At 47.2% G+C, this 27,313-nt stretch overlaps 2 protein-coding genes across 8 annotated transcripts in view; one reads left to right on the top strand and one right to left on the bottom strand.

The window, feature by feature from the left end:
• PIH1D2 (PIH1 domain containing 2) overlaps positions 1-12,540 on the bottom strand; it is a 98,966-nt gene extending 86,426 nt beyond the window's left edge. For both annotated transcript variants that reach the window (XM_063943231.1, XM_063943232.1), the window contains exon 1: positions 12,410-12,540. The gene's annotated coding sequence lies outside the window, so the exon portion shown is untranslated. The remainder of the gene's footprint in view (positions 1-12,409) is intronic.
• Positions 12,527-27,313, top strand: part of NKAPD1 (NKAP domain containing 1) — a 54,074-nt gene continuing 39,287 nt past the window's right edge. Inside the window, exons 1-2 of one of the 6 annotated variants that reach the window (XM_063943235.1) lie at positions 12,539-12,626; positions 27,145-27,220. In XM_063943235.1, coding sequence (XP_063799305.1) covers positions 27,152-27,220 — 69 coding nt within the window. In that variant the 5' untranslated portion in view covers positions 12,539-12,626; positions 27,145-27,151. The other 5 variants (XM_063943233.1, XM_063943234.1, XM_063943237.1 and 2 more) reach the window with 5 other exon arrangements.

Below are 27,313 nucleotides of genomic sequence, written 5' to 3'. Positions count from 1 at the left end.
GATTTACTATTATGAATAAGTAGCTGTAGTTTTGCAAGGGTTAATGAGTCTCGGACAACAAATTTGACACCTGAAATCAACAGAGTGGGTATCTTTTTAATAAGAAAATTGCTACATTTATATGATAAATATGGTAAAATTCAGAAAACAAGACACACAATATACACTGAATTGTTGTCTAGCTAACCAAAAAGAAAGCAACAAAGCTTGTATGGCTGCACACACTGCCAGTACAGCTTAACACAAATCATCTAGACCACAGGTTCTCAAACTCGGTCCTCAAGACCCCACACAGTGCATGTTTTGCAGATCTCCTCACAGAATCACAACTGAGATAATTAGCTCCATCTGTGGACCTTTTAAAATGTGTCAGTGAGTAATTAATACACCTGTACACCTGCTGGGTTACCTGCAAAACATGCACCGTGTGGGGTCCTGAGGACCGAGTTTGAGAACCTGTGATCTAGACAAAACCAACCTACTATACAAACAATAAACATCATAACCACAAGCAATGAAAAAATGAATGAAACCTTTTAGCCACATGTAAACCGTTTCAACAAAAAAAAAACAGAAAAAGAAAATCTACGGGGAGGGGAACAACAGAAAGCCAGAAGATGAACAAGAAAAGGATACTCAAGGGGGTTTCAAGTGGCGCCAGAGCCTGGACCACCCGACAGCATCCAACCTCCTCCTGTCCATATCCATCATCCTCCTAATCTCGTGTAGAATATTTCCCACCACCACACAGGGGAGGACCTTTGCTCTGAGGGAAACCTGACACCGTGCACTCCATGTGTGAAACCTAATTGTAAACTAACTAAAAAATTGTGGTTAAATCATATCCTTTATACCCTTTGAACGTCCCATAAAGCCACTCAGGGTAACTATGCCCCGAAAGGCACGGGATGAAACCACTTTACAAACCTTTATATTGAAGGGACACTCAAGGAGGAAGTGGTCCATTGTCTCCTCCTCCCCTAGACATTCCTCACGTGGGCAACCACGATCATTGGCACTTTGGCACTTGAGATTACCCCGCACATAAAGTCTCCCTTGGAAGGAAAGCCAGGCAATATCCCTGAACTTCAGTGGGATTCTCCGAGAATTAATCAGAGACAACCCAACTGAGCAGACACTGCCCGGGCAGTCCCTTAACGACAGCGGAGCATAGAAGTGAGTCTATAAAATTCTTCTCTCCAACTCCCTTCTAGAGAAGTTTTTGACTTCACCCACCTCCAGCCCCAAAAGCCTCGTCATCTTCAAGCACAGTATAACGTAGATCGGGAGGTAGCCATGCCGGACTCCAAGGGTTTTTACTCGGCCACCATACATCCATAACCCGAGGAAGGCAGACACCCAGACCCTAAAACTTTCTACCCATCGAGGGGGAGTTTCTAGAAACAAACTCCCTAGATTTAGCTTTAAAAAAGTTGTAGCGATAAACACTACAGGGTTGACCATACTCAGCCCCCCTTGTTCCCTCGATCTGTAGGTAATCCCTCTCTTGACCAGATTTATTCCATTCCCCCATAACACTGTGTAGGGAGGGGATTGGGGGAGGTGGAAGGGAGGGGAAGGGGTGCGCCCATGACCGCTACAAGGGGCGCACATCAGGCAGAGAGAGGACACTCCCTCTCTCCCCAGTCAGCACACAGCATGTAAAAATGATGTCCAGCACAGGACATTCCACCCACCAAGACGGTCACAGTTTCATCACAAATAATAAGTACTGTACCTTTGAAAATTTTGGTTGACCCCGGGCTACTCAGAATATTGAGTATGCAGTTGCATTGGACATTATGTTTTAAGTCACATCAATAGCAGCTGACGTCAGATGCATGCGTTGAAAACCACCATGACACTCCTGCATTTTTTTAACCACTCCCTGAAAATGCACATAAACGCCCATCATCTGTCAATCAATCTGTGATCGCATCCCGTTAGCTAACTACTGAATCTTGAAACTAAGCAACCGCTGAAACATTACTTACCAAGTAACAATGCAGTACTTAACTAAAAACAAAGTTGTACTGAACCAAATAACCACTGCACGAAAACGAAGCACTGGGCTGGCTCACAGCATCCTCTACGGACTACGAGAAAAGGATTTACCGGTAGCTAATTAAAATCCTATTTTATCTTACGGCCTAGAGGATGCTGGGGTCCACATTAGTACCATGGGGATGTACCAAAGGTCCCAGAACGGGAGAGAGAGCGCGGAGGCTCCTGCAGAACTGATTGACTAAACTTCAGGTCCTCAGAGGCCAAAGTATCGAACTTGTAGAACTTAGCAAATGTGTTCCACCCCGAACAAGTAGCTGCTCGGCAAAGCTGTAAAGCCAAGAGACCCCCGGGCAGCTGCCCAGGAAGACCCCACCTTACGAGTAGAGTGGGCCTTAACCGATTTCGGACACAGCAATCCTGCCGTAGAATATGCATGCTGGATAGTGAACCTGATCCAGCGAGAAATCGTCTGCTTAGAAGCAGGACACCCAATTTTCTTGGGATCATACAGGACAAACAGAGAGTCCGATTTTCTGTGACGAAAAGTCCTCTTCACATAGATCCTCAAAGCCCTCACAACATCCAAGGACTTTGATGTTATCGAGAAGTCAGTAGCCACTGGCACCACAATAGGTTGGTTGATATGAAAAACCGACACAACCTTTGGAAGGAACTGCTGACGCGCCCTGAGCTCAGCTCTATTTTCATGGTAGATTAAATAGGGGCTCTTACAGGACAAAGCCCCCAATTCCGACACACGTTGAGCAGAAGATAAGGCCAACAAAGTGACAGCCTTCCATGTGAGAAACTTAATTTCAGCCTCTTATAAAGGCTCAAACCAATCCGACTGCAGGAACTGCAACACCATGTTAAGATCCCAGGGTGCCTTAGGCGCCACAAAGGGAGGTTGGATGTGCAGAACCCATTTCAAAAAGGTCTGGACCTCAGGGAGGGCAGCCAATTGTTTCTGAAAGAAAATGTTTAAGGCCGAAATTTGGACCTTTATGGATCCCAAACGCAGACCCATATCCACACCTGCTTGCAGGAAGAGGAGAAACCGTCCAAGTTGAAACTCCACCGTAGGAAATTTCTTGGATTCACACCAAGACACATATTTTTTCAAAATGCAATGGTAATGTTTAGACGTTACCCCTTTCCTAGCCTGTATCAGGGTAGGAATACCCTTTCGGGCTAAGATCTGGCGTTCTACCGACATGCCGTCAAATGTAGCCGCAGTAAGTCCTGATTGGCAAACGGCCCCTGTTGCAGATGGTCCTCGCAAAGAGGAAAAGGCCACAGATCTTCCAGCAGCAGGTCCAGAAGATCCGCGTACCAAGCTCGCCTTGGCCAGTCCGGAGCAATGAGAATTGCCTGAACCCTTGTTCTCTTTATGAGCTTTAGAATTCTTGGAATGAGTGGAAGTGGAGGGAACACATACACTGACTTGAACACCCATGGAGTTACCAGGGCATCCACCGCCACTGCTTGTGGGTCTCCCGACCTGGAACAGTACCTCCGAAGTTTCTTGTTGAGACATGAGGCCATCATGTCTATTTGAGGCATGCCACAATGACTGGTCACATCTGTGAACACCTCTGGATGGAGGCCCCATTCTCCTGGATGGAGATCGTGTCTGCTGAGGAAATCTGCTTCCCAGTTGTCCACTCCTAGAAGGAAGATCGCTGACAGCGCCAACGCGTGCCTTTCTGCCCAGAGGAGGATTCTTGTCACCTCTGACATTGCAGCCCTGCTTTTTGTTCCTCCCTGTCGGTTTATGTATGCCACCGTTGTCACATTGTCAGACTGTACTTGAATGGCCCGATCTTGTAGAAGATGAGCCGCTTGGAGAAGACACGGCTCTTAGTTTCAGAATGTTTATTGGAAGAATGTCTTCCTGATTTGACCATCTGCCTTGGAAGGTTTCTCCTTGGGTGAACGCTCCCCAACCACTGAGACTTGCATCCATGGTCAGAAGGATCCAGTTCTGGATTCTGAACATGCGGCCCTCCAGAAGGTGAGGCATTTGCAACCACCAGAGGAGAGGAATCCTTGCCTTTGGTGAGAGACGTATCTTCTGGTGCATGTGCAGATGAGATCCCGATCATTTGTCTAGGAGATCCAACTGGAAGGGTCGAGCATGGAATCTCCCGCACTGTAGAGCCATGTAGGAGGCAACCATCTTCCCCAGAAGGCGAAAGCACTGATGAACCGATACCCGGGCAGGTTTCAAGACATCCCGGAACATGAATTGAATCGCCAACGCTTTTTCCCTTGGAAAAAACACCCTCTCAACTTCCGTGTCGAGGACCATCCCCAGGAAAGACAATCTCCTTGTCGGCTCCAGATGTGATTTTGGAAGGTTCAGGATCCAACCGTGATTCCTGAGCAGTTGAGTCGTAAGAGCAATGGACAGCAATAACCTCTCCCTGGACATTGTCTTTACCAGTAAATTGTCCAGGTATGGAATTATGTTCACTCCCTGCCTGCGGAGGAGAACCATCATCTCTGACATCACCTTGGTGAACACCCTCGGTGCTGTGGAGAGACTGAATGGCATTGCCTGGAACTGAAAGTGAATGTCCAACAGTGCGAAACGGAGATAAGCCTGATGCGGCTGCCAAATTGGAATGTGGAGGTACGCATCCTTGATATCCAGGGATACCAGAAACTCCCCCTCCTCCAGGCCTGAGATCACCGCTCTCAGAGACTCCATTTTGAATTTGAACTCCATCAGATAGGGGTTTAACGATTTCAAATTCAAAATTGTCCTGACCGAACCATCCAGTTTCGGTACCATGAAAAGGTTTGAATAGTAACCCTTGTTGTGCATATGAGGTGGAACTGGGACAATGACCTGTGACCCTTCCAATTTTTGGATGGCTTCCTGTAGGATAGCCCTGTCTGCCGGCAAAGCTGGTAAGCCTGATTTGAAGAATCGGGGAGGCGGGAGTTTTTGAAACTCCAGCCTGTACCCCTGGGACACAATGTCCTGTACCCAGGGGTCCATACCGGACGACACCCACACATGGCTGAATCGTCTTAGCCTCACCACCACCTGCCCCTCCTCCAGGCCGTGTGGTCCACGTCATGCTGAGGATTTTGATGTACCAGAAGGAGGCTTCTGGTCCTGGGAGCCTGCAGTAGCAGGTTTTGTGGATTTTCCCGCCCTCCTCTAAAGAAGGTGTTATGCGGCTTGTTATTTCTTGATTTAGGAGTCCGAATGGACTTTGACGTAGCTGAAGAAAAGGGCTTCTTCACAGCAGGCACAGCTGAAGGAAGAAAAGGTGACTTACCCGCAGTTGTCGTTGAAATCCACGCATCTAGCGCTTCCCCAAATAGAGCCTGACCTGTGTAGGGCAGGTTCTCCACGCCTCTCCTGGATTCCGTGTCGGCAGACCATTGGCGCAGCCAGAGTCCACTACGAGCCGAGACCGACATGGAAGATACCCCAGCAGCCATCGAACCCAGGTCTTTCATAGATTCCACGGTAAATACCGCAGAATCCTGTATGTTACGTAAGAACAATTCAACTTCACTTTTATCCATTGTTCCAAGTCCTCAAGTACCGTGCCAGACCACTTTACTATAGCTTTAGAAATCCATGCACAGGCAATGGTAGGCCGTAGTATCGTCCCCGAAGCCATGTATATGGATTTGAGCGCAGTGTCAATTTTGTGATCAGCTGGTTCATTCAACGCGGCAGATCCCGGTACAGGTAAAACCACATTATTTGACAGTCTGGACACCGATGAGTCAACTATGGGTGGGTTTTCCCATTTCTTTCTATCTATCCTCCTCAGGGAAGGGGAATGCCACCAGAACCTTTCTGGATATCTGTCATTTTTTATCTGGGTTTTACCAGGATTTTTCAAATATAGCATTTAACTCTTTAGACGCAGGAAAGGTTAGCGAGGCTTTCTTATTATCCGTGAAGTAAGCCTCCTCAACCTGCTCAGGTTTTGTGTCAGCAATATTTAACACATCTCTAATGGCTTCAATCATCAACTGCACCCCCTTTCCAAGAGATGCTGCCCCCCTCAGCACGTCCCCATCACCGCCTACCGTGTCAGAGTCGGTATCCGTATCATGTATTTGGGGTGACAGTGTACCTATAGCGCTTCACTTGGGTATAAGCAAGCCGTTCAATACATACATGGGGGACCCTACCCCACTTCAGTGAATATAGAAATACGTAGGTTGAGTATTGAATGTGGCGCTACCCAATTGCTGACATAGGATATTGTAGTCAAATATGTAAACAAATGCACACTTTAATAACCTTAATACCATACAACTAATAAAATACAACTAATAAAATATCACACCAGGCACAATGTGATATAAGGAAGGAGTCCTACCGAGGATATACGTAGGGGAGCTGCAGGTGATAATTTATGCAGGGAAGTCCGGACTTGCCCTGCATTTGCTCCCAGATCTTAAAGTCCTCACTCCGGCAGGTATCACTCCTCTGGTCCAGATGATGGTGAGACCGTCCAAACGGGGGATGTTTCCAACGCGTTTCGGAACACACAAGGTTCCTTTCTCAAGGCAGATAACCCCCTCTGCTCCAGGATCTCTTTAAAAAGGCAGTGAAATTGGTACTTCCGGTTTAGTCATCCCGAAACCGGAAGTGACGTCATTCCAACTATACAAACTATCATACAGTATAAAACGCTCATAACAAGCTGTTAAATGACATGTAGTCACTAACTGTATGCAAACTACATCCTCAGAAAGTAATAGAAGGTCTCAGATTGAGGAATCGCTGGCCGGAAGTGCGGGACCGCTGCCGGAAGTGCGTCAACCGGAAGTCCCGCTGATGCCATTTTAAATCCACAATATGCTCCTATTCTTCAAACTGTCATTGATACTGTGGGCAAAAGTGTTGGCAAAGGTGATAGTGGTCAAAATCAATGATAATCTTGATCCAGATGGCAACAAAAGATGTATTAAAGGCAGTCTTTAGACAGTATGGAGTATCCTTATGTGTTTCTTCATTTTAATAGCTGGAACTTGTATAATTTCCTCAGAAAAGGGAAACATAAGAAAAAATAAATAAAAAACAAATAAAAAACAGATATAAAAGATACATATTGTTCGATGTTTTACAAAAACCATTTTATTTCAAAATCTTGATTTAAACCAGTTGGTGATAAGGTTTGCAATTTGAATATTGTTTTCATTTCTGTTTTTGCTAGAATCTTCTCTGTATCTTGATTACGCCAAGTTGGTTTAACATGTATAAGTCCTGCAAAAAATTTGATCGAACTAACTGAACAGTTATGTTCTAGTCTGCAGTGATCTGAGAGATTGTGCGTTCGCAGCCCTTTTCTGATGTTTCTAAGATGTTCTGATAGGCGCGTTTTGAGGGATCTTGATGTCCTCCCAATATATGCTTTGTTGCACGAGCATACAATAACATATACAACATTGGTAGTGTTACAGGTAATGAAATTTTTAATCTTAAATGGAATGTCATTTATTCGGATTTCTGTGTATTTAGAGATATCACTTTTCACTTGTCTACATGCTGCACAGAGACCACAGCGATGAAAACCTTCCGTACGGATAGGGTTAATGGATTTAAATGGTAAAGTACTTTTCACCAGTTCAGATTTAAGGTTTCTTGCTGTTTTATAGATGAAGGTGGGTTGATCCGGAATAATCTCTTTAAGGGTGTTGTCCATCTGTAAAATGTGCCAATGCTTTTTTATTATTTTCTCCACCTGTTTGTGGCTGGAATCATATCCAGTAAGAAAGGACCACTGAAATTTGGAATTATTCTCAGTATTTTCTCTCGCTTTTTTTTGTAGTAAAGTAGATCTCTCTGCATTAAGCACAGAAGCTGCCGTCCGATCTAAATCTTCTCCATTATATCCTTTTTCAAGGAACACTCTTTTCATTTCTTGTATTTGTATATTACATACAGCATCCTCACTGCAATTTCTCCTTACTCTAATGAACTGGCTCTTTGGTATGCCATTTAGCCAGTTTTGATGGTGTTCACTGTCTACTGGTATATGGCTATTACAGTCTGTGGGTTTCTTGTATATTTTTGTATGTAAATTATTATCTTTTATGTAGATGGATAGGTCTAGGAAATTTACTTCCACATCGCTCATTTGGAAAGATAGCTGGATGTTCCTATCGTTGAGATTTAAATATGTGCAAAATTCTTCTAGATTTTCATTTCCGCCATTCCATACGAATAGGACATCGTCTATGTACCGTATCCATTTAACAATATTTGAATTCCATTCTTGCTTTGAAAGAATGTAGTTGGATTCCCAGTATGACATGAACAAGTTCGCATATGCCGGTGCAAACCGAGTGCCCATGGCCGTTCCTTTGCGTTGGAGGTAGTAGAAACCGTCAAAGAAGAAATAATTGTTATGCAATATGAAATGAATTGATTCCATAATACAGTTTTTTCTTTCTTCAGAGTGGGAAGTTTGGTTGAGAAAATGTTTTGTAGCTTCCATACCTTTCTCATGGTCTATTATAGTGTATAATGAAGATACATCTGCAGTTATTATTGACATCTCTGATTTCCATGATATTTCTTGAAGTTTCCGAATAGTGTCCCCCGTATCTTTTAAGTAGGCTGGAGTATTCACAACTAAAGGTTGAAGTAGATGGTCTATGAGAGCGGAGAGATTTGAAGTTAAGCTCCCGGTGCCAGCAATGATGGGGCATCCTGGTGGAGCAGTGATACTCTTATGTATTTTTGGTAATACATATATGGTAGGAGTTATTACATCTTCAATGTTGATAAAGCCTAGTTCTTCTTCGCTTATTCCTCCAGTCTCTCTGTGTTTGAGTAGTAACTTCTGAAAATTCGATTTTATTCTTGCGGTGGGATCATTTTCCAAAAAGAGAAAATATGGGGAACAATTAAAGAAATCAAGAAGAGGAACTAGAGGAGGAAAACGGAAAAAGTTAACAACATCATTAGAACCAATAATCAATCACTTGAATCCAATATAGAGGTTAAGAAAATGGTCTTCAACTTGAGCTCGAGAATCCTCACCAAAATAGAAGAAAAGGTCCTTGTAAAAGGCTTGAAGTTTGCACCCACGGCACAACCAGATGACGTCCAAAAGTTCATTCGGAAAATATCACTAAGAAAGTTCTTCAACAAAACATATATTGGGAGGACATCAAGATCCCTTAGAACATCTTAGAAACATCAGAAAAGGGCTGCCAACGCACAATCTCTCAGATCACTGCAGACTAGAACATAATTGTTCAGTTAGTTCGATCAAATTTTTTGCAGGACTTATACATGTTAAACCAACTTGGCGTAATCGAGATACAGAGAAGATTCTAGCAAAAACAGAAATGAAAACAATATTCAAATTGCAAACCTAATCACCAACTGGTTTAAATCAAGATTTTGAAATAAAATGGTTTTTGTAAAACATCGAACAATATGTATCTTTTATATCTGTTTTTTATTTGTTTTTTATTTATTTTTTCTTATGTCTCCCTTTTTTGGGGAAATTATACAAGTTCCAGCTATTAAAATGAAGAAACATATAAGGATACTCCATACTGTCTAAAGACTGCCTTTAATACATCTTTTGTTGCCATCTGGATCAAGATTATCATTGATTTTGACCACTATCACCTTTGCCAACACTTTTGCCCACAGTATCAATGACAGTTTGAAGAATAGGAGCATATTGTGGATTTAAAATGGCGTCAGCGGGACTTCCGGTTGACGCACTTCCGGTCAGCGGTCCCGCACTTCCGGCCAGCGATTCCTCAATCTGAGACCTTCTATTACTTTCTGAGGATGTAGTTTGCATACAGTTAGTGACTACATGTCATTTAACAGCTTGTTATGAGAGTTTTATACTGTATGATAGTTTGTATAGTTGGAATGACGTCACTTCCGGTTTCGGGATGACGAAACCGGAAGTACCAATTTCACTGCCTTTTTAAAGAGATCTTGGAGTAGAGGGGGTTATCTGCCTTGAGAAAGGAACCTTGTGTGTTCCGAAACGCGTTGGAAACATCCCCCGTTTGGACGGTCTCACCATCATCTGGACCAGAGGAGTGATACCTGCCGGAGTGAGGACTTTAAGATCTGGGAGCAAATGCAGGGCAAGTCCGGACTTCCCTGCATAAATTATCACCTGCAGCTCCCCTACGTATATCCTCGGTAGGACTCCTTCCTTATATCACATTGTGCCTGGTGTGATATTTTATTAGTTGTATTTTATTAGTTGTATGGTATTTAGGTTATTAAAGTGTGCATTTGTTTACATATTTGACTACAATATCCTATGTCAGCAATTGGGTAGCGCCACATTCAATACTCAACCTACGTATTTCGGTATCCGTATCGTCTTGCATAATCTGAGGAAGAGCACGCTTTTGAGAGTAAGTGCCAGGGGGCAGCCATAGAATTCTGTTAAACCTGAGTTGCAGTTTCATTCTGTGCTACCCTGAGAGATCATACTCTTAATAGAGGTTAACCACTCAGTTTCTCTTATTGGAATCGGTGTTAAACCACAGCAATCCTTATTACATGGAATGGGATCATCCTGAGAGGACATATCCTCTGCAGCATATGACACAGAGTCCCTAGACATGGCTTTTTGTGAGACAGCAACCCCCCTTCCCCCCCCCCCCTCTCCCCCACACACACACAGGGAAATGGCAGGCAGAGTTTCCCCACTGAGAATGCCAAGAGAGACACAGAGTTTGGAGCTAACCCACACACAGCGCTTTTTAAGATAAAGGATACCCCTTACCAGCGCTCACTGTGTACCTTAATAGGTTACAAAGTCTATTACACAGCCTCCCCCTCTTCTACAACCCCCTGGTACCGTACAGATAGCTGGAGTTGATGTGGAGGGACAGCTCTCCCCTGTCAGCGTCCCTGCATGCAAGAAAGATGGCGCTGAACGCTGCTGGGTCCGCTCTGAGGAGAAGCTCCGCCCCCTTTCATGGTGTTGCTTCCCGCTCTGATTTGAATTTTATACTGGCCTGAGGTATGTGCTGGCGGTGATCCTGGGACCCTGACAGGCTTTCTAAATAGTGTAGGCGCTGGCTCAGGTCGCCCCTCTCAGTGCTGCAACAAGTACCGCTAAGCCCTGGAGCGCAGTTAGTACATCCCTACCCTGATGCCGCCATCTTCACACCTGGTCCCCGCTTGTCAGGGGGGCCGGTAACTAACTCGCAACCGAAGTCTTCTGGCTCTGTAAGGGGGTTGGCGGCATGCTGCTGGGGTGAGCGATCCCCTGTGGCGGTGAACGTTCGATCCCCCCAGGAGCTCAGTGTCCTGTCAGCGGAGATAGTGGCTCAGACCCCGCAGGGCGGACACTACTCCCCTCCTTAGTCCCACGTAGTAGGGAGGCTGTTGCCAGCAGCCTCCTTGTGCCTAAACTCTATTGAAAAAATAAAAGTAAAGAAACTCCTATGGAGCTCCGCTAGCTGTGACCGGCTCCTCCGGGCACATTTTCTAAACAGAGTCTGGTAGGAGGGGCATAGAGGGAGGAGCCAGCCGACACTCTCAAACTCTTAAAGTGACAATGGCTCCTGGTGGACCCGTCTATACCCCATGGTAGTAATGTGGACCCCAGCATCCTCTAGGATGTAAAAGAAATTGCGATCACCTCGCAATTTCTGCTTCATCGTAAAAACGATTGATGCCTCTTTCCGGCACAGCTTAGATGCGCCCGCAGGAGAACCGGTGCCATCTTAGCCATTGCGGCGGCTGCATGTGACATAACACAGCTGCCGCAATCATGCCTATGACACCACCCCCATTTGCGGCGCCCTGCCTGACGTTTGCGCTGCCCCGCAACATTCTGTCTCCTCCCCTCCCTGGAAAGGGAACGTCGACGCCCCCCCCACCCCGCGACTGCCTCTGATTGACAGAAAATGATAGTGTTAAGGTGCCCACTTGGGCAGCGTATTTCATGCCCAAACCAGTGTTGGGCAAGGCAAAATACATGTGGGTCATATGCAAGTGACCCGACTCAGCTGATTTCAGGTGTCAAAATTGTTGCCCGAGACTCGTTAACCCTTGCAAAACTACAGCTACTTATTCAAAATGGTAAATTATAGTGTATGTGCCCACTTTGCCAGTGTATTTCATGCCCAAACCAGCGTTGGGCAAGCCAAAATACAGGTGGTGGGTCATATGAAAGGGACCCTACTCTGTGAATTTCAGGTGTCAAATTTGTTGCCCAAGACTCATTAACCCTTGCAAAACTGAATGATCTGAATAAGAAGCTGAAGCTCGAATAAGAAGTGAATAAGAAGCTGGCGGAATAAGAAGCTAACTTCAGCCTCGTAAAATTCCCTGAAGTGTTCATTCACTGACTCACTAACCAAGTCTTTATGTATACCTGTATATATATATATATATCATCTCCCTCATACTTACAGAGGCTCCCTCTCCAGCTCCCAGTCACACTTGCAGGGCAGCAGCACACATATACACATACACACACCAGTTGCTATGGGAACCAGCACGCTGTGCAACACTAAAACACTTTCCCTGAGAAAGTGACAGAACGTTCCTTCCGCCGGCCCATAAACTTGCCACGGAGAAGTATTTCCGGGAGGAAGGGGAAGCGGCGACACCGGAGGAGGGTACTGAGGTAGGAGGGTCGGGGCCTGGCTGGTGATGTGTACGTGGTACGGAGGCTGATACCGCGGGGGTGACGGTAAGTGTCAGGAGGCTGTACAGAAGGTGCACACTGCCGGCAGCGGGGTGAGTTGGGAGAGTTATGTCTATTTTCCCTTCGTGGAATGGACCCGGATGTACACTGACGTGATATGTATCTGGGTTACCATGCAAGCTGCTTACACAGGCTGAGTATGTGACACGGGTATGTGTGCGGGGACGGGTAGTGTGGGTTATGGGACCCGGGGCTTGTGTGTGGGTATGGGACCTTGTGTGTGGGTATGGGACCCGGGGCATGTGTGCGGGGAGTGTGGGTATGGGACCCGGGACATGTGGGTATGGGACCCGGGGCAAGTGCATACCCTCCAACATGTTACACATAACAATCGGTACAAATGCGAAAAGGGGTCGTGGCCACGAGTAATAGGCCACGCCCCTCTTCTACTTTCAAAGGAAGTATAGCGAGCCAAAAATCGGTACAGACCATAAAAAAAAGCTACTGTACCTGCCAAAAAGGCAGTTGGAGGTTATGCATGTGTGGGTGTGTAACCCGGGGCATGTGTGTGGGTATGTGACAATGGTGTAGGTACGCCACGGGAGGGGAAGGGGCACGCAGCAATTGTGTAGGTAAGCTATAGGGGGTGGGGGACACAGCAATGGTGTAGATACGCCATGGGGGGTAGGGGACGCAGCAATGGTGTAGATACGCCATGGGGGCTAGGGGACGCAGCAATGGTGTAGATACGCCATGGGGGGTAGGGGACGCAGCAATGTGGTAGATATACACCATGGGGGGTAGGGGACGCAGCAATGTGGTAGATATACACCATGGGGGACGACGACGCAGCAATGGTGTAGATACGCCATGGGGGGGGGGGCGCAGCAATGGTGTAGATACGCCATGGGGGGGGGGGACGCAGCAATGGTGTAGATACGCCATGGGGGGGGGGGGGGGGACGCAGCAATTGTGTAGATACGCCATGGGGGGGGCGCGCAGCAATGGTGTAGGTAAGCTATGGGGGGGGGACACGCAGCAATGGTGTAGATACGCCATGGGGGGGGGGGCGCAGCAATGGTGTAGGTAAGCTATGGGGGGTGGGGGACGCAGCAATGGTGTAGATACGCCATGGGGGGTAGGGGACGCAGCAATGGTGTAGATACGCCATGGGGGGGACGCAGCAATGGTGTAGATACGCCATGGGGGGGAACGCAGCAATGGTGTAGATACGCCATGGGGGGGGGGACGCAGCAATGGTGTAGATACGCCATGGGGGACACACACGCAGCAATGGTGTAGATACGCCATGGGTAGGGGGCGCAGCAATGGTGTAGATACGCCATGGGGGGTAGGGGACGCAGCAATGTGGTAGATACGCCATGGGGGGTAGGGGACGCAGCAATGGGGTAGATACGCCATGGGGGGGACGGACGCAGCAATGGTGTAGATATGCCATGGGGGGGGGGACACAGCAATGGTGTAGATACGCCATGGGGGGGGAACGCAGCAATGGTGTAGATACGCCATGGGGGACACACACGCAGCAATGGTGTAGATACGCCATGGGTAGGGGACGCAGCAATGGTGTAGATACGCCATGGGTGGTAGGGGACGCAGCAATGTGGTAGATACGCCATGGGGGGGGGGGACGCAGCAATGGTGTAGATACGCCATGGGGGGGGACACACACGCAGCAATGGTGTAGATACGCCATGGGGGGGGGACGCAGCAATGGTGTAGATACGCCATGGGGGGGGGGGAGACGCAGCAATGGTGTGGATACGCCATGGGGGGGGGGGGGGGGGGCGCAGCAATGGTGTAGATATGCCATGGGGGGGGGGGCAGCAATGGTGTAGGTAAGCTATGGGGGGTGGGGGACGCAGCAATGGTGTAGGTAAGCTATGGGGGGTGGGGGACGCAGCAATGGTGTAGATACGCCATGGGGGGTGGGGGACGCAGCAATGGTGTAGATACGCCATGGGGGGGGGGGGGGGGGCGCAGCAATGGTGTAGATATGCCATGGGGGGGGACACAGCAACGGTGTGGGTAAGCTATGGGGGGTGGGGGTCGCAGCAATGGTGTAGATACGCCATGGGGGGTGGGGGACGCAGCAATGGTGTAGATACGCCATGGGGGGGGACGCAGCAATGGTGTAGATATGCCATGGGGGGGGGGGATGCAGCAATGGTGTAGATACGCCATGGGGGGGGACGCAGCAATGGTGTAGATATGCCATGGGGGGGGGGGGGATGCAGCAATGGTGTAGATACGCCATGGGGGGGGGAACGCAGCAATGGTGTAGGTAAGCCATGGTGGTGGTACGCGCTGAGGGTGTAGAAACCTATGGACATCATGGGGTATGTGCAGAGTAGGTACATATGCCACAGGAGCTACGTGCATAGAACGTAGATATGTTACATAGAGTAAGTGCAGGTATCCTCACAAGTTGCATGGACCTGAGTGCACTGTACAGCATACCACAACTGGACTCTGTAGCATGAAGTCTTCATCTTTGCATTCCTCTCTCTTTTGGGAGGGATTGTCTTGGAATATACTTTTAATAGGATATAAGGGTTGTTGACAGATAAAATGGAAACACTCACTTTGAAGGTAGTTACTAGGATGTTGGGCACAGTGATCAGTACATGACTGTTATAATATGCACTGATGATACATTCACCTTGGTCCACTACATGTGGCTCTGGATCCTCTAAATCGTGGAAGACACTGCTCTCATCGCACAAGACATGCTGCAACGTGAGGTGATGATCACTCCGTGCCATTTAGTAGAGTTTAGTATTGGCTCTACTTTATAAGGCAGGTATGTCCAAACTGCGGCCCTCCAGCTGTTGTAAAACTGCATATCCCAGCATGCCCTGACACAGTTTTGCTGTCAGAGGATGCTAAAGCTGTGTCAGGGCATGCTGGGATGTGTAGTTTCTCAACAGCTGGAGGACCATAGTTTGGACATGCCTGTTATAAGGGAATGACACCACCCAACCAATGGCTGAAATATTTGCCCCACGACAGGTTGACACCACATGTGCAATAAAGTGTAATTCATCTGATCATATTACCTCTCTCCAATGCTTGGCAGAACATCGCCAAGTGCAAGGAATGCTTTATAACAAAAACAAATACTCAAAATAGGCGCTCAGTGTAGTTTCATGTAGACAAATAAAGTGAATACTTAAAGTCCATATATGCGACAAAGGAAAAAGAGTCCAACTCCAATAAGAGCCTCCTGTAGTAATGTAGACGAATCTTCTGATCCACAGACACCTCACGATGATATGCAATGGAAAAATAAATGAGATATCGTGGTATAGTAAGTCCAATAGAGCTGAATGATATACTCTCAAACAATTGCTAGACCAATTATTAAAGGGTAGCGTACCCCACTCACACTGGATAAAGTTAAATTCCACACGTAAAGGTATCTTTTTAGACTGGGCTGTAGGGATATTCCATAGCAATGAATGCGTACCATTACTCACTCAGAATCAAGCGTCGATCCTCCCATAACTGTTTCTTTTATGTCCTGCTCCAAAAAATGGACGAGGGAGTAGTAATAGAAAAACTATTTTAAAAAGTTAAAAATTGATAGGAGACCACACATATACAACTCAGGGGTGGCAATGGAAAAGCCAGTGGTGGCCGCCGGCCGAAAACGGCAATACCAGCCAGATGTAATGCACAATCACAACCACAAGAGATGAGTATAGTGTGGTACTACCTATCTGCACCCTGAAGGATGGTTGGATAATTTGGTTGGGAGCCAATTAACCTATCAATGTATTTTTGGATTGTTGAGAAAACTGGAATACCTGGAGGAAACCCACACAACCACGGGGAGAATATACAAACTCCACACAGTTTTGGGGGGAATTGAACCCATGACCTCAGTGCTGTGAGGCAGTAATGCTAACCATTACACCATCCATACATGCCCAAATTAATGCATTAAATTATATCAGTGCATTCATTTTTCTCTATCGTCCTAGTGGATGCTGGGGTTCCTGAAAGGACCATGGGGAATAGCGGCTCCGCAGGAGACAGGGCACAAAAAGTAAAGCTTTCCGATCAGGTGGTGTGCACTGGCTCCTCCCCCTATGACCCTCCTCCAAGCCTCAGTTAGATTTTTGTGCCCGGCCGAGAAGGGTGCAATCTAGGTGGCTCTCCTAAAGAGCTGCTTAGAGAAAGTTTAGCTTAGGTTTTTTATTTTACAGTGAGTCCTGCTGGCAACAGGATCACTGCAACGAGGGACTTAGGGGAGAAGAAGTGAACTCACCTGCGTGCAGGATGGATTGGCTTCTTGGCTACTGGACATCAGCTCCAGAGGGACGATCACAGGTACAGCCTGGATGGTCACCGGAGCCTCGCCGCCGGCCCCCTTGCAGATGCTGAAACATGAAGAGGTCCAGAATCGGCGGCAGAAGACTCCTCAGTCTTCTAAAGGTAGCGCACAGCACTGCAGCTGTGCGCCATTTTCCTCTCAGCACACTTCACACGGCAGTCACTGAGGGTGCAGGGCGCTGGGAGGGGAGCGCCCTGGGAGGCAAATGAAAACCTATTTGGCTAAAAAATACCTCACATATAGCCTCCGGGGGCTATATGGAGATATTTAACCCCTGCCAGAATACACTAAAGAGCGGGAGACGAGCCCGCTGGAAAAGGGGCGGGGCCTATCTCCTCAGCACACAGCGCCATTTTCCTTACACAGCTCCGCTGGTCAGGACGGCTCCCAGGTCTCTCCCCTGCACTGCACTACAGAAACAGGGTAAAACAAGAGAGGGGGGGCAAAATAGTGGCAAAAAATTATATTATAAAAGCAGCTATACAGGGAGCACTTATTATAAGGCTATCCCTGTCATATATAGCGCTTTTGGTGTGTGCTGGCAAACTCTCCCTCTGTCTCCCCAAAGGGCTAGTGGGGTCCTGTCTTCATTAAGAGCATTCCCTGTGTGTCTGCTGTGTGTCGGTACGTGTGTGTCGACATGTATGAGGACGATATTGGTGTGGAGGCGGAGCAATTGCCAAATATGGGGATGTCACCTCCTAGGGGGTCGACACCAGAATGGATGCCTTTATTTATGGAATTACGGGATAGTGTCAACACGCTAAAGCAGTCGTTTGACGACATGAGACGGCCGGACAATCAGTTAGTGCCTGTCCAGGCTCCTCAAACACCGTCAGGGGCTGTAAAACGCCCTTTGCCTCAGTCGGTCGACACAGACCCAGACACAGGCACTGATTCCAGTGGCGACGGTGACGAATCAACCGTATTTTCCAGTAGGGCCACACGTTATATGATTTTGGCAATGAAGGAGGCGTTACATTTAGCTGATACTACAGGTACCACTAAACAGGGTATTATGTGGGGTGTGAAAAAACTACCTATAGTTTTTCCTGAATCAGAAGAACTAAATGATGTATGTGATGAAAGTTGCCCCCGATAAAAAGATGCTAATTTCAAAGAAGTTATTAGCTTTATACCCTTTCCCGTCAGAGGTTAGGGCGCGCTGGGAAACACCTCCTAGGGTGGACAAGGCGCTCACACGCTTATCTAAACAAGTGGCGTTACCCTCTCCTGAGACGGCCGCACTTAAAGATCCAGCAGATAGGAGGATGGAAAATATCCAAAAAAGTATATACACACATACAGGTGTTATACTACGACCAGCTATAGCGACAGCCTGGATGTGCAGTGCTGGAGTAGCTTGGTCAGAGTCCCTGATTGAAAATATTGATACCCTGGATAGGGACAATGTTTTACTGTCTTTAGAGCAAATAAAGGATGCATTTCTTTATATGCGTGATGCACAGAGGGATATCTGCACACTGGCATCACGGGTAAGTGCTATGTCCATTTCGGCCAGAAGAAGTTTATGGACGCGACAGTGGTCAGGCGATGCGGACTCAAAACGGCATATGGAAGTTTTGCCGTATAACGGGGAGGAGTTATTTGGAGTCGGTCTATCAGATTTGGTGGCCACGGCTACAGCCGGGAAATCCACCTTTTTACCTCAAGCTACTCCCCAACAGAAAAAGACACCGACTTTTCAACCGCAGCCCTTTCGTTCCTTTAAAAACAAGAGAGCAAAGGGATATTCATATCTGCCACGAGGCAGAGGAAGGGGGAAGAGACACCAACAGGCAGCTCCTTCCCAGGAACAGAAGCCCTCCCCCGCTTCTACAAAAGCCTCAGCATGACGCTGGGGCTTCTCAAGCGGACTCGGGGGCGGTGGGCGGTCGTCTCAAGAATTTCAGCGCGCAGTGGGCTCACTCGCAGGTAGATCCCTGGATCCTGCAGATAATATCTCAGGGGTACAGGTTGGAACTAGAGACAGATCCGCCTCGCCGTTTCCTGAAGTCTGCTTTACCAACGTCCCCCTCCGAAAGGGAGACGGTTTTGGAAGCCATTCACAAGCTGTACTCTCAGCAGGTGATAGTCAAGGTACCTCTTCTACAACAGGGAAAGGGGTATTATTCCACTCTATTTGTGGTACCGAAGCCGGACGGCTCGGTAAGACCTATTCTAAATCTGAAGTCCTTGAACCTGTACATAAAGAAGTTCAAGTTCAAAATGGAGTCACTCAGAGCAGTGATAGCGAACCTGGAAGAAGGGGACTTTATGGTGTCCTTGGACATCAAGGATGCGTACCTCCACGTTCCAATTTACCCCTCACACCAGGGGTACCTCAGGTTCGTTGTACAAAACTGTCACTATCAGTTTCAGACGCTGCCGTTCGGATTGTCCACGGCACCTCGGGTCTTTACAAAGGTAATGGCCGAGATGATGATTCTTCTTCGAAGAAAAGGCGTATTAATTATCCCATACTTGGACGATCTCCTAATAAGGGCAAGGTCCAGAGAACAGCTAGAGAGGGGATTAGCACTGTCTCAAGAAGTGCTAAAACAGCACGGCTGGATTCTGAATATTCCAAAATCCCAGTTAATGCCGACAACTCGTCTGCTGTTCCTAGGGATGATTCTGGACACGGTTCAGAAAAAGGTTTTTCTCCCGGAGGAAAAAGCCAAGGAGTTATCCGAGCTTGTCAGGAACCTCCTAAAACCAGGAAAGGTGTCTGTACATCAATGCACAAGAGTCCTGGGAAAAATGGTGGCTTCTTACGAAGCAATTCCATTCGGCAGATTCCATGCACGAATTTTCCAGAGGGATCTGTTGGACAAATGGTCAGGGTCGCATCTTCAGATGCACCAGCGGATAACCCTGTCTCCAAGGACAAGGGTATCTCTTCTGTGGTGGTTGCAGAGTGCTCATCTATTGGAGGGCCGCAGATTCGGCATACAGGATTGGATCCTGGTGACCACGGACGCCAGCCTGAAAGGCTGGGGAGCAGTCACACAAGGAAGAAACTTCCAGGGAGTGTGGACGAGCCTGGAAACGTCTCTTCACATAAACATTCTGGAACTAAGAGCAATCTACAATGCTCTAAGCCAGGCAGAACCTCTGCTTCAAGGAAAACCGGTGTTGATCCAGTCGGACAACATCACGGCAGTCGCCCATGTAAACAGACAGGGCGGCACAAGAAGCAGGAGTGCAATGGCAGAAGCTGCAAGGATTCTTCGCTGGGCAGAGAATCATGTGATAGCACTGTCAGCAGTGTTCATCCCGGGAGTGGACAACTGGGAAGCAGACTTCCTCAGCAGACACGACCTTCACCCGGGAGAGTGGGGACTTCATCCGGAAGTCTTCCACATGCTGGTAACCCGTTGGGAAAGACCAATGGTGGACATGATGGCGTCTCGCCTCAACAAAAAACTGGACAGGTATTGCGCCAGGTCAAGAGATCCGCAGGCAATAGCTGTGGACGCGCTGGTAACGCCTTGGGTGTACCAGTCGGTGTATGTGTTTCCTCCTCTGCCTCTCATACCAAAAGTATTGAGAATTATACGGCAAAGAGGCGTAAGAACGATACTAGTGGTTCCGGATTGGCCAAGAAGGACTTGGTACCCGGAACTTCAAGAGATGATCACGGAAGATCCGTGGCCTCTACCTCTAAGGAGGGACTTGCTTCAGCAGGGTCCCTGTCTGTTTCAAGACTTACTGCGGCTGCGTTTGACGGCATGGCGGTTGAACGCCGGATCCTAAAGGAAAAAGGCATGCCGGAAGAAGTCATTCCTACTTTGATTAAAGCAAGGAAGGAAGTAACCGTGCAACACTATCACCGCATTTGGCGAAGATATGTTGCGTGGTGCGAGGATCGGAGTGCTCCGACGGAGGAATTTCAACTGGGTCGATTCCTACATTTCCTGCAATCAGGATTGTCTATGGGTCTCAAATTGGGATCTATTAAGGTTCAAATTTCGGCCCTGTCGATTTTCTTTCAAAAAGAATTGGCTTCAGTTCCTGAAGTCCAGACTTTTGTTAAGGGAGTGCTGCATATACAGCCTCCTGTGGTGCCTCCAGTGGCACCGTGGGATCTCAATGTGGTTTTGGAATTTCTAAAATCTCATTGGTTTGAACCACTAAAAAAGGTGGATTTAAAATATCTCACATGGAAAGTGACCATGTTACTAGCCCTGGCTTTGGCCAGGAGAGTGTCGGAACTGGCAGCTTTATCTTACAAAAGCCCATATCTGATTTTCCATTCGGACAGGGCAGAACTTGCACATTCTGTGGCCTGCCTGCCACAGCCTAAATCTGTAAAGGCCCACTCCACAAGGAAGGTGGGCTCATCTTGGGCGGCTGCCCGAGGGGTCTCGGCATTACAACTTTGCCGAGCAGCTACGTGGTCAGGGGAGAACACGTTTGTAAAATTTTACAAATTTGATACTCTGGCTAAGGAGGACCTGGAGTTCTCTCATTCGGTGCTGCAGAGTCATCCGCACTCTCCCGCCCGTTTGGGAGCTTTGGTATAATCCCCATGGTCCTTTCAGGAACCCCAGCATCCACTAGGACGATAGAGAAAATAAGAATTTACTTACCGATTAATTCTATTTCTCGGAGTCCGTAGTGGATGCTGGGCGCCCATCCCAAGTGCGGATTATCTGCAATAATTGTACATAGTTATTGTTAACTAATTCGGGTTATTGTTTAGGAAGCCATCTTTCAGAGGCTCCTCTGTTATCATACTGTTAACTGGGTTTGATCACAAGTTGTACGGTGTGATTGGTGTGGCTGGTATGAGTCTTACCCGGGATTCAAAATTCCTCCCTTATTGTGTACGCTCGTCCGGGCACAGTACCTAACTGAGGCTTGGAGGAGGGTCATAGGGGGAGGAGCCAGTGCACACCACCTGATCGGAAAGCTTTACTTTTTGTGCCCTGTCTCCTGCGGAGCCGCTATTCCCCATGGTCCTTTCAGGAACCCCAGCATCCACTACGGACTCCGAGAAATAGAATTATCGGTAAGTAAATTCTTATTATTCTTTACGTCTGTGCACCAGCCACTGTTGCCCTCTGCTGATGAGGATTCTCCCTTGGTAGTCCATGCTAAGATCACCATAGACACCTTTGCTTCTTGGTTACTGAAGCTGCTGCTAAAAGTACTTCCAACTGGATACATTTAGCATTCCGGCTGTCGGGATGCCGGCGATCGTGTGACCGACCCCGGAATCCCGACACCACTCAGGAGATCGGTGCCGGGTCACTGACAGCCGTGATACCGTAGGGGAGTATCGGGGGTGTTGAAATTTAAGGGTTGGGCACCAGGTGGGTGGTTAGACATAGCCGCCACCCACTGAGGTTTAGCTGTAGCCGACACCCTGGGGGAGTTAGCCATAGCCGACACCCCTTGAGGGTTAGGGCAGGGGATGGTGGGACAGGGAGGGCTAGAAATACTTACCCCCTCCAATGTCGGGATCTTCACAGTCTGGATGACGCTGACATGTGGCCACCAGCGTCCCGCCTGCCGGGATTTCGTATGTGTTCCTTTCCAACATTCAACCTTCTTTCATAGTCACTAAGGCTCTTTCTAGCATGTAACCAGGGCTGTTCAGCAGTTTTTTACATGATCATGGCCATGCTGGGATATTATTTGCTCTGTCAATTCATCAGCCAAGATGTCCCAAAAAGCACAGCCTTGGACACCCGTGTTTTCACTATATTTGGTGTCATTTACCCAGATCTTTATCTACTACCTGTATTTTGCACATCTATGGTAAAGCATAGATCTTGGGCATTTCAGCCATAAGATTAAAAAAAACCTTTTGAATACACAAACATAACACTTGTAATACAGATTATCCCTAGAAGTCTATTCACTCTAATGAGTTATTAAGACATGTCAGGCTAAACTAAGCATAATTTTGAAGATCACCTGAGTAGTGTAAATGAAAAAGGATTCTGGCAATATGTTATTTGGCTGGGCTTTAAAGTGACTTCACTCAAGATCAGGAACTCCAGTTCCAGGTGCTTGTGAAGTGGATGTACAGCTTGTTAGGCGCAAACAGTGTCTGCATCATTTGTGGTTTGGAAAGGGATCATGTGACTATGTTCCCTCTAAGGCAATGGTCTGTTACCAGTTTGTGTCTATGGGAAAGATGTACTAATCCTTGTACAGAGATAAACTACCAGCCAATCAGCTCCTAAATGCCATGTTCCAGACTGTGGGGTAGAGGAATGATAATGGCACATATCGTGCCGGTATCGCTCTTCCCACTTCGCCTCTTTGCCAAGGTGAAGCGAAAAGCAGTAGCGCTGAGATGTATTAACATCTCTGCTTCCGGAGAGGGGGAGTGAACCCCCCCACCCTCTTTGGTGATGCCTGCAAGCGGCCACAGCGCATCAACCTAGTGCTGGTGCCTTGTGTTTCTTACCCCCCCCCCCCCGCCGCGGGCTCTCTGGCCATGCGTGAGATTTTGTAAGCCTTGCGAGACTGCTTAAGAGACGGAGGCACTTATTGTACTCACAACGCGGCTGTTATACATGGGGAAGCGGTATAGCACACATAACGTGCTGTGATACTGCTCACCCCCTACCCGCTGCTTTTTAGTCCGTGTTTGAAAAATAACAGGAACTGATTGGGAATCTGGATTGAAACGAGATCAATCCTGGGATACCTGCGATTGGTTTGTTATATTTAAATTTTTCGTTTTCCGATGTCCCCCTGCCCGCTAATTTACCATCCTTTGGGCGGGGTGGAGGTGAGATTTGTGCGGCTGGCGTCAGGCTGCGCAGTACTGGGGGAATCGTGCAGCGTCTGAGCCTGCTGAAAGGCTCAGTGCTGCCCTGCACTGAAAATGAAAGGGGGCTGGCTAATACTGACATACCCAGGTTTGGAAGCTGAAATCCCGGTCAATTCTAGGCCTAAAATAGAAAGTAGTCACTTTAATGCTGTGCAGGTAAAGGGTAAGCTATGAAGTTGCTGGCAGGTGGGGAATCTGCAATACAGGCCTGGCACTCTGCAGCATCTGTGCAGTGTGCGGCTAGTAATTGAGAGATGTCTGTATATTGCAAAGTGTAATACCATTGGAAATGGTTATAGAGCCTCATTCAGACCTGATCGCAGCAGCAAAATTGTTCTATAATGGGCAAAACCATGTGCACTGCAGGTGGGGCACATATAACGTGCAGAGAGAGTTAGATTTGGGTGTGGTGTGTTCAAACTGAAATCTAAATTGCAGTGTAAAAATAAAGCAGCCAGTATTTACCCTGCACAGAAACAAAATAACCCACCCAAATCTAAAGGGCCCCATATACTACAACGATATGTCTGAGGCTGAAGTCGGATGTAATTTCCCTTGAACTACCCCGGGACCTTCCCGGGAGTGATTCCATATGATTTTGTACTTTAGTGCTATTTCGGCATAAGATATATCGCATGCGATTGATGAAGCCGCTATACATCGCATGCAATATATCGTACGGCATACAATTGTATCATAAGATATATCTGATGGGGTGGATAGATGGATACGGGGGCTAGGAGTGTATTGAGAATGCCAGTCACACTTCCCTGTGATACATCGCATGCGATATATCACATGCACAAAAAACACGCTTTTTTCATCTGATTCCATCCAATTCCAATATATCATTAGTGCAGCACCAATGACCGTCCCAGGGGACCCTATCCGACAGCCACGGGGACGCGCATCAGATTGGATACGATCTAAAACACATACGATTGTACACAATTTCATAACAATATATCAGACGGATATATTGGAATTGTATGAAATCGTGTAAAATAGTATTAGTCTATGGGGCACTAAACACATACGATTGTACACGATTTCATACGATATATCAGACTTGAAATTGTGTAAAATCCTACTAGTGTATTGGGCCCTTAACTCTCTCTGCACATGTTATATCTGCCCCCGCCCCCCCCCCCCCCCCCTGCACATAGGCGTGCGCAGCACATTTTATTAGGGGGTGCACCGTCGGAATGGTGTGCATAGCACCGCGATTTTGGGCGTGTCTAGCACCATCTATTGACGGTCAACACAATATAAATATCCACCCTTGTACCAATACTAATAAAGCAGATACATTGTCAGATGTTGTGGTGTGCACCAAACAAACACCCCTGATGGCACTCACTGCAATTACTCTGCTCAGCCTGGTCTGGCTCCCCCTGTCTTTTCGTGTGATGGGTGGGCATGCGAGCAGCATGACATCATCATGTCACATCACGCTGTTTTTGTACATGGAAGTGGAGCCGGAAATTTGAAAACCGGTGGCAGTTGCACCCTTGATTAACCCAGGCGTCCGGTCAGTAATACAGTCCTGACAGGGTGCAGTGCAGAGGGGACAGTAATCAGCCTGCTCGGCAATCGCTGCATCAGGCATGTGAGATCGGGGTGCCAGACATTAGGGGGTGCCTGTGCGCACCAGGCACCCCCCCTGCGCACGCCTATGCCCCTGCAGTGCAGCAAGGTTTTGGCCATTTAGAGAACAATTTTCCTGCTTCGATCAGGTTTGAGTTAGGCCCATAGTTATCTGTAGCAGCGATCAGTACTGTTTACACTCAAAATATAGAATTACACCTTCAGTCAGGTCCCTATCACCTGATACACAGTACGTGTAAACTGTAAACTTTGCTAAGATAATGGATTGATTTCAGTGTTTGTTTTTACTCTGAATGGATTTAACACACATTATACAAATTCCATGAGAGGTCCTGATGTGTCCTCTTATACCTAACCTCAAATCGCTCCCGCTAGCCCCATTTGGTGCACCATAGACTTTGCATCTAACCTGCGCTACAGTTTCACAAACTATTCATTATGTTCATATCACTAATGAAACAAGTACAGAGCGGTAGTAGCTTGGATACTGGTGCCAGCATTGCATATGGCTGCTGGATAAGACGGAGGAACGATAGGAGAGTGCCGCACCACGCATCGTGCTTAATCTCCAGCTTTGTACCAGTTCCTTTGTTGCAAAAATAATGAATACTAGAATACTATAAGCTATTTTGTATGCAGCTACGGTGCAATTGAATCACTAAAGTCAGGAAAAAGTACACAAGTCTGGAAAGTGCTATCCATGGTGGAGCATCTAAGACGCACCAGGCGAACTGCGCCATATGACGCAAAAAGGATAGGCGTATGTGGACACTTGGATAGTAATATGTTCTGTACTGGTTAATATTGGAAAGTATTTCTAATACTGTTACAGTGGGGCAGATGTATTAACCTGGAGAAGGGATAAACAAGTGATAAAGTAGTGATAAGCGCAAGGTGATTAACGCACCAGCCAATCATTACGGGTTTGAAAAATTACAGGAGCTGACTGGCTGGTGCGTTATCACTTTTCACTTATCACTGATTCTCCAGGCTTAATACATCTGCCCCAGTGACTACTAAAATTGCCTTTCAGTATTGTCACTACCCACGGGACATTTAGGGGCTGATTTAATTGTTGCGGCCCCATGGAATCAGCAGAAGTGCGTGGCCAGATGATCAGTATTTGTATGAAATAGCAGCCATAATCATTTGGTGCATATCATCCCTGACGCCTCAGCTTTCTTGGTGATGGGGGCGTTTTAGGAGAGCGGGTGCACAGGAACCAGAGTGCAATATGTGCTATAACGTAGCATAGATATGAGCTTTAATTTTTTGGGCCAGATGTACTAAGCCTTGAAAAGTGAAACATTTCACAGTGATTTTGAGGTCTATTCATGAAGCAGTGATAAAAGTGGAGAAGTTGCCCATGGTAACCAATCGGCATTGAAGTAACATTTTATAATTTGCATACTATAATATTATACAGAGCAGCTGATTGGTTGCCATGGGCAACTTCTCCACTGGCTCACTTCTCTACTCTTCACTGCTTCATAAATAGACCCCAGAGTTCCAGCTAATTAGCTCCTAACTGTCATTTCTCAAACACCGCCTGTAACATGGCAATTAGGAGCTGATTGGCTAGTACTTTATCACCGTGCAAATTATCACTCCCCAAGGCTTAGTACATCTCCCCCACGTGTGTTTTACTAGAGAAGGAAAGATCCTAGTTGCTGTGAGTCTTGGTGATGGCTGTGTGCTCCACAACTACTCTAATTAGATTTGATCTTTTGTAGATTTAAGATGTCTCGTGTCCCGCTTGGAAAAGTTCTACTTAGGAATGTCATTCGACACACGGATGCCCATAACAAGGTGACCAAAATAGCTTTGTAATGCTTGTGGTAATCAGAACTTTCTTATGGGGAATTCAGTTGTTTTGTTTGGCTGCCGCAGCTCCTGTCGAGT

The sequence above is a fragment of the Pseudophryne corroboree genome, chromosome 10, assembly GCF_028390025.1.
Source record: "Pseudophryne corroboree isolate aPseCor3 chromosome 10, aPseCor3.hap2, whole genome shotgun sequence".
Lineage (NCBI taxonomy): Eukaryota > Metazoa > Chordata > Amphibia > Anura > Myobatrachidae > Pseudophryne > Pseudophryne corroboree.
This window is presented reverse-complemented; position numbering and strand designations above follow the sequence as displayed.